The sequence below is a fragment of the Olea europaea genome, unplaced genomic scaffold (genome assembly GCF_002742605.1).
Source record: "Olea europaea var. sylvestris unplaced genomic scaffold, O_europaea_v1 scaffold2874, whole genome shotgun sequence".
Classification (NCBI taxonomy): Eukaryota; Viridiplantae; Streptophyta; class Magnoliopsida; order Lamiales; family Oleaceae; genus Olea; species Olea europaea.
The window spans coordinates 1-11526 of NW_019247276.1; the positions used below are offsets into that span (position 1 = coordinate 1).

The following is an 11526-nucleotide window of genomic DNA, read 5'->3' on the forward strand; positions in this document are numbered from 1 at the left end:
AAGTTCATAAACACATTCCATTGATTTAATTGATTCAATCTCAAAATCATTGTTCATATAGTTTATCACAAACATTGTTCCAAGCCTTGAATCAAGTCACGAGAACATACTTTAAAGATCATATGCATAATCCAATCTCTCTTGTCTCAGCCACAGATCAAAACACAAAAAGATTGTTGTTCAAACACCAAACTACCCCTTCCACAGTACCTATTAGGGATCTGAAGTTCCAGGAAGGTGAACAAAGTTCCAGTAAGAGAAGAACGAGGTCGTTCTTGATGACCCATAAGAGATAGATGATTCTAGAAGTTCCAGAGCTGGTTCTTAAGCACCTATCCCAAGGAGGTCCATGATGATTATGGGAAGGAGGCCAAGGAGTACTAAGAGATAGTCGGGTCTGGACCGTACTATAATAAGAGTGTATTCAATTAAGATTTTTAATGACTTTTTAAGATTTAAAAAGTTTAGCAGTATTCAATTGAGACTTTTTGAAACTCTCTAAAAGTATTGATATATTCAATTGAGACTTTTAAATATTTTTAAAAAGTCTTTAAAAGTTACGTCGTATTCAACTAAAACTTTTTAGAGGTCTTTATAAATCTCAGGGTATTCAAATTTTAATGATTTCTAGAGACTTTTATAAAAGTTTATAAAGTATTAACTTTTAAGTAAAAAGTACTCATATAAAATCTTAAAATTTATCTCTCATTAATTACGATATTTTGTGTGACTTTCAGCAAAAAAAAAAAAAAATCAATCTTTCTTTTCTTTAACATTTATGGACATGTATGATTAAAATTTATTTTTTTTCTATTGATTATATTCATATTCATTTATCTTTCTTTCTCTCTCTTATTATTTATCTCTATTTTCTATAAAAAAAAATTAAATTAGATTCTTGTAGCTTTTTTTCTTTTTTCATTCATTTTTTGAGAAAAATATCTATTTTTTAATAAATTAAAAAATTTTATATTAAAATTTTATAATTAAATTTTAATATATAGATTTTTATTTATTTTTAAAAGTATACTATACTAATAATATTGAATCATATATATTTATAATTTTGATTATTATTTATTTAATTAAGGTCTAGAATTTTTAATTTTTCAGATTTTTTTTATTATATCGGAAGAAGAAGAGGAAAGAAAACGAGAATTGTAGGAACCAACACCTCGTATGTGAGAATTTCACATAATTGTACTAGATCCACGTGAACTTTATTTCAAATAAAAGTTTTCAAAAGTCTTTTGAATTCTAAAAAGGCTATAAAAATTTTAAAATAAAAGTCCATAAAAATCTAAGAAAGACTTCCATTAATTCCATACAAATTCATAAAAAAATCACGAAATTCACAAAAGACATCACCTAAAAAAGTCTATCAAAGTCTTCAAAAGTCTCAATTGAATACATCCCCCTAAAAGTGTTTCTCAATTGAGTAATTTCATAACTTGTAAAGACTTTTAAAAAGTTTTAATGAATACCAAATAACTTTTAGAGACTTCTTAAAAGCCTATAGAAATTATTATTGAATACATCTAAACTTTTAGAGAGTTTTTAAAAGTCTCTATTAAATCGTTTATAGTGGATTTTACTGGCAATGTGCCCAATCCTATTGAAGAGGTTTTTCTCCATGATCATATTTGGTGTTCATATTTATTTATTGCTTATGACCTATTGTGATTGTTTAAATATAGTAATTAATTGAATTAATTATTTTAATCATCTAAAAACAATTAATAGGTGACTTGTTGCTCGTTATTGTGACTAATTTCCACACGTGAGTCTAAATTATTCGAAAATTTTAATCTTTCAAAATTAAAGAGCAAAAAATATGTAACAAAATTTATCAATTGTCACTCTCATCCTATTCAATTCACATTCTAAACATAACCATAAAAGACTTAATATGGCATTTAGTAAGTGTGGTATACTCAATGCAATTCACAGATACTATTAAAAGTGCTTACGACTGACAGTATTACTTTAAGATTTCTACAGTTCTGTGTTGTCTTACGGTGTATTAGGTTAGTAATTACGGCGTACGTTTAGTGCACGCCTTAAATGTCATATTTTGCTCCTTTTATTTCTTCGCTTCTATTTTAACTTTCTTTCTTTCCTTTGTGAAGGAAAAGAAAAATAAGTCATTTTCTTCTCCTTCGATTTCTTCTTGCAATCACCGCCATACCGCCGCCTTGTGAATTTTAGGGGCCTCATAAAAATGGCCACCGAATCCCGCAACAAAACCCGCTCAATCCAATCCCTCGAAACATCTCGTTTTACCTAGGGCTAGAGGAAAAATGGAAGAGCGAGAGATTGATTTATAGAACGAGGAGGATGTTGGAACCAGCCTGGTCGGAGCTTCTCCTTGCGGTGACGTCATGAAGCTCTAGATTAAAGTAGATGATGAGATCGGAAAAGTTGTAGATGCAGTCTTCAAGACCTTTGGATGTGATTCTGCCATCGCCTCCTCCTCCGTAGGTTCGTATAAAGCTAAGAAATGAATCTCATTCTATATGCGTGTGTGTGTTATTTTACAGTTTTAGTAATTAATTTTCGTGTTTCTGCATAATTCATTTTAATTTTTTCGGAGAATTTTTCAATTTTCTGTTGGTTAATTCACGAAAGAAAATCAATGGTCCAGTGAATTTAAGATATAGTGCTTGAGATTGGAAAGTCTGATATTTCTGGGATTTGGAGGTGTTCCCTGGTAATTAGATTTTAAGAAAAAGATATTTAGAAGGATTTTCATTCAGCGACGCTGTTTTAAGAATTGAAGAAAGAATATTTCAAGAATCAATGGTTTCTGCTGCTATGGATACACAGGTGAATGAAAATTTAAGTCTTAGTCTCTTGATTTGGTATTTTTATTGAGAAATTTGGAAAAGAAAATTTAGACTATTGTTGATTTAGAGAAATTGCTTTTCAATTAATAATTAGTACGTTTCTCTAGGCACAAATATTCGAACACCTATATAACTACTACGTTTGATGCCAATTTTATTGTTAAATTTATAGTTGTGAATATTTTGTTATTTGTAAGCGAAAGGGAAAAAAATCCAGTATTTTCCATGTTCAGCTACTGAACTTGCTTGAGCTACTTATGATATGAATAAATTAGTAGTTTTTGTTCTCCGAGAATTGTGGTGTTGATTTATATGTTTCACCCTGTACAGAAATGTGGTAGGTGGTGGCTTCTTGTGTAATCTGGGATTGCGCCATAGGTTTGTATCAGTATAGAATTGGAATTTTCTGTGTATAATTTACCCCAAAGAAGAAATGATACATGTCTTCTCGGTTTGTCTTTATATCCAAAGAAAATCTAATAACAATTACAATTCAAACTTTGGAACTCTGTTTCGTTGAATTACTTGATCTGAAAAAAAAAATTCATCTATCATCTGGATTTTTTTTTTTTTAGTTTATGTTTATTAACCTGATATTAAGGATTATTTGGGCTGAGATCTAGCCTCAGATATTGCATTATATAACTTACAACATGTTTTGAAGTGATGGAATATGAAGATGTATAGCGAAAAGGTAAATCGAAACCGAGTTGCCTGAAAAAAATTTCGGCCTACGTTGACGGGCAGAATTTTTAGTTGTGATTATTTTAGAGAATTTTCAACTTGTTCAAATACTTTGTGTGTTGTATCAAGTGATACATTGTGGTTTAATGATTTTAGATTGTATTAAATCACCAACAGGAAGCAAAAGCAATTAGGCGAAAGAGAAAAATCCTTCGAATGATTGAGTTTTTACCTTTTAAATATTGATGCATCAATGGAAGTGACAAATTTATGTACAATCTGCCTGCACTGCCTGGAAACCCCGCATATGCTATTTCATTTGATTCCAACATGACATTTAACTCAATATCCTTTGGTATTCAGGCCAGAATTTCAATATTCTTTCTACTGTGCTTCGAACGAAGGAAGATTTTAGTGTGTCAAAAACTAAGTCTGTTGTTGGGGGGAAAATGGGTGGTTGAAAAGCAGTTGGTGATCTTATGAACTCCGTGAAGCCATCCTTGCAGGTAGTTCCAAAAAGGGTCAAAAGTTGAATCCCGATAAAAAAACGTTTGCTACACTTTCAATTCCCTTTTCTGGTAGAATATTTTGTACTATTTTAGTAAGTTATTTTTGGAGTAGTAATCGATACTTTTTTGGCACATTGATATCAACTTTTGACTAGGCTAATATTGTTCTTAGTAATCATTTAGATTAACTCTACATTTTGGTATATTGTATTTGATCGCACTTAATACTTTTATTTATTGGAATTATGGAAAACATGATTATATTATATGTGTTGGTATATATAATTCTTTTAATTATTATAAGCTTGTTCATAATTAAATAAATAAATATTTTTTAAAAATAAAATTCACATTTACGGCATGCACGTGCATGCCGTAAAAGGTAAAAAGTTGACTTTTTACGGCGTGCAAGTGACGCTGTAAAAGACATGAGTATTTACGACGTGCTAGTGCACGCTGTAAAAAGTTGAAGTATTTACGGCAGACAAATGCACGCCATAAATAGTACATTAATGGCATGCTTTTTTTCATTTACCTGCAATGCATGCCGTAAAAGGATACGAGCATTTATGACACGGCTTTAAATGGCATGTGCCTGTACACCGTAAAGGACTTTCTACGGCGTGCAATAAAAAGTAAACTTTGTTATGGTGAATCCAATTAGACTTTGATATGGAATGAGGATGGGACACAATTTTTACCATAATCTTGGGATTATACATATAGAATTTCATCTATCGTTGAAAAAGCAATGCTTCATACATAAATGCAAAATCATACACAAATTCAATATTTTTGCTTGGATTTTGGAAGAAGAAGAGGATGAAGATATAGAAGTTTATTCGAGAATTGTTGAAGAGATCCCAGAGTTCAAGAATTATATTCCCTTTTCTCTACAATTGAAATCCGAATGATGTATTATCATTCCAAACCTTGTTTGTGTTTTGATGCTCAGCCAATTGTCCTAGTGTCCTATACTTTGAAGTTTTGATGTTAATATTTAAAGACTTTGGGGTTAAACGCTTGTGTTGACTTGAATGGTTGTTCGGTTATTAATTCTTTCTATTACTTTATCTATATTTGGATAAATTTGTGATTTTTATTCCATTCAAGAGAAGGAAAGCATTAGCAGGTAGTAACATTTAGGATGTGTTTTATTACATTTATTTTTCATGAAAAATATCAATTTTCCACTCAAATTCCAACTTGAAGTATTTGATTGCTATTTTTTTTTTATGAAAACATTTTTCAACTTTTGAAAATATACCTAATTTTCCTTGTTTTTAAGGAAAATATTTTCCTTGGATGGAGGTGATTTTTATTTTCCTCAAAACAAAGAAAATATTTTCTTTTCTAGACGATATTTTTCATATCAGTCAAACACACTCTTATTGTAAAGTTCAATGGGAAGTAGAGATATATCATTATGCTTTGTATGATCTTACTTTCATGGTTGTCATCCTTTATAGAGATATACAGTGGGTTTATTATATGTAAGGATAATTTTAACATTACTATAACGAAATTATTAAATAAAACAAGAACATTGATTGTCAAGTGCAAATATAAGTATTGTCAATTTCTTGAGTTGATATTAAAATAAATGAACATAGGGGAAATTAAGGTCCTAGAAATTTTATTTAATTGAGTTGAATGGACGCTTAATAGTTCAATTTAAAAAAATTATAGTTAATAATTTAGTTATAGAATTTACTTAACAATCATCGATCTCCATACAATATTACTATTTCAGTTAAAGCTAATATTAATTGAAATCTAAGTAAATACATAGATCTCATGGGAATGATCTTTTATTACATAAGAACACCCATCAATTTATTTTATACTAAGATGATAGCAGTACTTTTCTTTCTTATAAAAACCTATGGAGTTTAAACACGTGTACAATCTTATTGTACAAGTCATGGCTATCCAAAATTTCCTTTATTGCTCGAGATCTACGTCCACTCATGTTTACTAGACACGTTCCAACAACATACAATCTAAATATCTACAATTCGTGCAAGATCAATGTTTGACATACAGAGAGATGCCTTGCCTTCTCCAAGGGAGAATTTCAGTATCTTAAAAACTACATGATTCTCAAATCATGCCAAGTTGTCCACGTGACAGTGGTTACATATACAAAGTCTACAGCATAGATTGGAGATGAAGAAATTGAATTGGCTGCAAAGGGAAGATAAACTTCATGGTAGGACATTTTTTTTGCCTTACCAAATCTCTAAATCATTTTTTTAAATCATGAAACCACCTGTTTTTGTGCTCTTTGAAGCCAGCACAAGTAACTTAAGGCAAACTTAGTGTAACTGATCATTTCTTCATAGGATTTTTGGCAATTCTTGATTTCTCCCTTAATAGCTTCTGTATTACAATAAGGGTTGTTTCGAATTAATTTTTTGGCCGTTCAAACGACTAGGGGAACATTTTTCTCAAGATTTTTCTTTGATAAAATTTTTTTATGCTATTTCTTGATGAAGGATGCTTGATTATTTTCTTCCAAATCTAAGATGTAACTTATTTCCTTTCGAAGAACTGAGTGCCTGAAGTAAGAAAATCTACCTACTTACTGGATTGAAAAAGGTAATGCACCATGGTTATTTAATTTATTTGTCAAATTTGTGCCATCAAGTCATCAAATTTAGATGAACAAGAGAATTTAGCAAGCAAGAACTGGGATTTCCTGAAAAATAGATTGTTGATATCAAATTAGGGTTCATTTGATTGCAAGCATGAAATTTTGATAGAAAGAAAACGAATTCCTAGAAATTAAATTGTCTAGAACTTGTTTTTACTGAAAATTGTCAATTAAATGTTTTTGATTAATATAATTTTTCGCCTAAAAAATGTTGAAACTTTGAATCTTTTGGTGTTTGTTTGACTTTATTTTCCATGAAAATTATCAATTAAAAGAATAGAATTCGTTTCCATTGCCAAAAAACAAAATTAAAAAAAACCTGAAAAACCAGATTCCCACCAGACCCATGGGAATTGAAATTCCACAAAACCAAGGAAAAAAGGACCACGTAAAAGAGGGGGAGAGGAGAGGGGGGGGGGGGATCGAAAATCAATTGTCAAGAAAATTCTTGCAATCAAACAAGGAAAAATGTGGAGAATGAAATTTCCATGAAAAATTCATCAAATCAAACAGGCCCTTAATATAACTATCGCGATCCCTTTTTGTTAATGAGGATAGTTTTTTTTTTTTGAAGACAGATTCAAGCATTTGATTGTACACATTTTCCAACCAGTACTTGATCTGGTCCGAAACAATGGATGATGGATAGACTTGAGTCAATACAAAAGAAGTGATGCTTAGAGGGAAGCCCAAGTAACAGAAGAGGAGAAAAGTGAGACAATGGGAATAAATCATTCTTGCTCCAGAGAGAGAATTTGCATAAAATACTCGAGACTGTTTACCAAAAGGCTAGCTTCCAAGCCATATTTATACTAAATCTTCGCTAGGCTCTTTTAACACCCACTCTCCTTATATTGGAGACTTTTAACTCCTTGTTTTAAGAGTCCAGTAAACTACAGTTTCGAATAAAGCATGGATTTAACACTCCAACCATCAAGAGCGAAATATACACACTATGCCCTTGTTTAAGCCCCATTTAAGAGTAGAAAATGAATTTTTAAATAGTGTGTTGATGAAAAATGTGTGATTAAAAAATAAGAAAAAGTTTTTTATTTACGTATAATATTATTTTATTGAAGAATGTGTGATTGAAATGATGTCAAATCACTATTGAAGAATGTATCAAACAAGGGCTATATAATAATTTTACTGTTATCATTCATATACTTCTTTCGAAAATAATGGAAAATGGGCATACCTATATGCTAAGTATCCCTCGAGTATCTAGTAGAAGTGAACTTTTGACTCGCACATAACGCAGCCTTATCATGTGTGCATAAATTTTAGACTCAAATAGCCAACAAGTTTCATGAAAAGTCAGAAATTCCGAGAATTAGACGTGACAAATGCCATTAAACAGTTGCTGCGGGGACATTTTTACTTTTCCTTGACCTCTTGCGTTTTCTACTCCTGCTTCTCATAGTGTTATCGACAATCTTGCTTTCCTGTAATCAAAATCATCATCTCACTAGCAAATAAAAGCAAAAAGAATACAGAACAAGAAATGACTTCTGACCAGTTGTCTACCAGTAGAAACCCCCTTCCCCTCCAACACCATCGTGCGTGCATACACACCCCAACATGAAAATGGGATATGCAAAGATCCACAAGAATGACAATTCAAAATGCCTTATGAAGCAGAAGCAATCTTACTTTTTTACTATAGGAAAACCATTAATACCAACGTACCTTTTCAGAAGAAGCATTTTTATTCCCATCAGTCTTCTTCTTCTTGCATGATAGAGGGTTTGGACCCTGCAATGCACAAAATAAGGAATAAAACCTGTGCATGTTGAGACATCCTGTGGAGACTTAATTCATGCCCATTTACATGTAGCAGTACCATATAAAGGCAACAAGGACTTTGAACAACACAGGTATGGAGTTGGAATCAAAGCCTAATCCACTCTCCCCTTGTTCCCACTCTCAAGGAGTGAAATGTTTTGGACACTGTTCAGGGGAAAAAAGACAATATAATGAATCTTACCTTAGCTTTCTTTCGCTTGAACTGAACCTGATCCTTCACATTTGTTCCATCTCTTTTAATGTTTGCCTTCACAACCCGAGTATCTAACATATGATCTTCATTGCTTTCATTTGCATCAGAAGCATCCGCTGCTTCTTCAATTGCTACTTTCTTCTTTAGTTTTGACAGTTTATACTCCCACTCATTCATATGTGATCGTTCTTCTTCAGCAATCTTGGCAAACTGGTGTTGAAATCCTGATGGCCGCTCAAGAAAGAGAGAATTTCTGAGAGCATATATTACAGGCACACCAGGTATCTGCAACCATAAGTTGTTTAAAAATTGAAAGAGGTACGGATGTATGTATATCCATATGGGTTAAATCAATCTGATAATAACTTAAACAAGGGACACGACTTTTTAAATTAATGCACTTGAACACACACACACACACCCAATCTCTTGAGAACTAGATGTTTGAACCATCAAAATAGACATAATATTAAGCATAAGTAACATATATTAGAAGGGAAAATGCTGTAGAAACCTCTTGCAACTTCCTCCTTAACTCAGCATCCTGAGTTGCAACAAAGAAATGCTCAGGGTTCTTTTCTCCAATAACTTCTGTTATGCAGGCCACAGCACTCTTTCTCTTGTCATGATCACATCTGTGGAACAGATCCCATAAATAGAATGGATCAGGTCAGCGACTAAATACTGTGGGGGTAGGCTTCTTAACTTGGGTAAATTTGTATATTTCTGTATTTGCTTGACAGAGTCTACTATCATAGAAGCATCGGATAAAAAACATTCGTCGACTATCTTATAGACAACAGAGAACTGAGAGATGGGGAGCAAAGATGGCTCAACTTGCAGTTATAAGATTATGGGCAGCATTAAGCGAATCAGAATATGAGTCACCAAGGCTTTTCAACTCTGCAAGAACACATCTGTGACCAAAAAGTTGAAACTTTATTGAATTAACAAATAAAGTGTGCGCTCAAAAAGCAATGGGAACAACATAATTAATTTGAATAAATGGGGAACATTGCTGGGTCCAATTTCTTAACCTTGTAGTAAAGATCTTGACTGTGGCGCCAAGGATATTAGCTAGGGCAGTATCAGCTGGAGTGATGTGGTTCGCCAGAAGATGGTACACAAAAGTTCCATCGCAAAGAACTTTGAAAGGCTCTCTAAAACCGAAGCAAGCTGTGTAAAATCTAACAGCTCTGCGATGTCTCTTTTGCTTCTTCACCTTCATCTTTCTTCTAATAACATAAAACAGATTGTTTTTAGTAGCACAAAACTATAATTGAAAGAGAAGTTGGAGAACAATCAAACTATAATTTTCAGTGTATGCACTGTGCATACACAGTTATTATCTGCCGAAGTTACTGTATATAATTGAAGGAATAACATAGTAATTTAACTTATAATCTAAAATGCTGACTTCATTAGAATAATCTAACAAGAAAGGAAAAAACAAACGAAATTCAAATTTTTAGAACAAAAGATCGTAGGATAAAGAGAACAAATTACCTTTTTATACTCAAATAAGTTTCAACAGCAAAAAGGATAATAAAGAATGAATTTTGGAACCCTAAAAGCTGTGAAAAGAAAGGAGAGGTCGACAGTTTTAAGGGTTTAATCCTAATCCCTGAAAATCCATTCCTTCTATGCAAACCGGGCCGGATATTTTACTGGGTTAAACACGGGTCGGACCAAACACGTGTTGGGCTTATGGACTGTTTCGATTAAATTTATAAAATGTAAAAGATCCAAGCATACCAATAATAAAGAATCAGAGATATGGGGCTCTCGGCTTCAAAGCGAGTCGCACTCGCTCTTCACAACTCGCCCGAGTTCAACGCAGCATCTGAGTCAGCATACACTCAGTGCCTCTCTCTAGCCCAGCACGCCTTCCCCGGAGTCAAAACCTACCAACTCTTCACCGCCACGGAAAACCTCCACCACACCCTATTCCGTTCCCTCCCGCTCATCTCCAAGTGGGTTCCGCATCCCCCGAACCGGGAGCAGGTTGACCGGGCTTGTAAGATTGTTCTTTCTCGCCGGTCAGTTCGACAGGTTGACAGTGACGAGTCATTGCTTGATGAAGTGGAGTTCAAAGCGTTCGCCATGGAGGTTTTTACCGACGCTGTCGTCTCGAACGCTGGGAAGGAGGTTTTGAAGCGAGTGCCACTTGGGGTTGCTGGGATTGCTGGCGTTGGGTTGATTGTGAAGCCCGGGAAGGAAATTCTCGGGGCAGCAATTGGAGCGTACGCGCTGGGTGTTGCGACTTCGATTTATCTCAGCCTAGCAGGTTAATGTAATTTCTGGTGTTGAAGGATTCCAGCAAGTCATTAAAAGTTCAATATATGCCTCAGATTGGTTTAAGTGAAAATAAAAGTTTTAATAAATTTTAACTCTCGTTTGGCTTTCATTTTATCCAAATTTTAATATTTAGAATAGTTTTTTTTTTTTTTTCAGAAATGTGTGATTAAAAAATAATAAATTTTTTTTATTTACGTGTAATATTATTTTATGGAAGATTGTGTGATTAAAAATGCAAGTCCGATATGTGTACAAGCAAGTTTCGTACGAAAGCCCGCCAGAACACACACATACGTGAGGTAATTGTGGTGTTTTTGGCAATTTTTATTCACGGTGGATCCCACACATGAGAGTAATCAGGCCAAATTCTGTGAAAAAATTTCTGTACAAATGACTTAAGTGTTAAAAGTAAGAATGAAAAAAAGAATGAGAAGGAGGGAGCCAAACGAGGGTTTAACAAAAATTACAAATTAAATGATTAAAAAGGTAATAAATTTTGTGAATGACGTGTCAGAGTCCTAATTATAGTCCTTG

General features: G+C 33.0%; 2 protein-coding genes across 5 annotated transcripts; one reads left to right on the forward strand and one right to left on the reverse strand.

Annotated features, from left to right (window-relative positions):
* Positions 1–7815: 7815 nt before the first annotated feature.
* LOC111384225 (rRNA-processing protein UTP23 homolog) lies at positions 7816–10994 on the reverse strand. 4 transcript variants are annotated; one of them, XM_023008486.1, is made up of 7 exons: positions 10450–10994; positions 9732–9926; positions 9531–9611; positions 9209–9329; positions 8683–8979; positions 8385–8450; positions 7816–8140 (listed from the first exon to the last, which is right to left on the reverse strand). In XM_023008486.1, exons 2-7 carry the CDS (start codon positions 9920–9922, stop codon positions 8048–8050), a joined length of 849 nt encoding a protein of 282 aa, XP_022864254.1. In that variant the 5' UTR covers positions 9923–9926; positions 10450–10994; the 3' UTR covers positions 7816–8047. The 4 variants fall into 4 exon arrangements, with proteins under 4 accessions (XP_022864254.1, XP_022864252.1, XP_022864251.1 ...); XM_023008484.1 differs by having other exon boundaries at positions 9732–9929; positions 10450–10963; XM_023008483.1 differs by lacking the exon at positions 10450–10994 and adding an exon at positions 10201–10328 and having other exon boundaries at positions 9732–9929.
* LOC111384227 lies at positions 10450–11104 on the forward strand. The gene has a single exon (XM_023008487.1). It carries the CDS (start codon positions 10471–10473, stop codon positions 10984–10986), a length of 516 nt encoding a protein of 171 aa, XP_022864255.1. The 5' UTR covers positions 10450–10470; the 3' UTR covers positions 10987–11104.
* Positions 11105–11526: the final 422 nt, after the last annotated feature.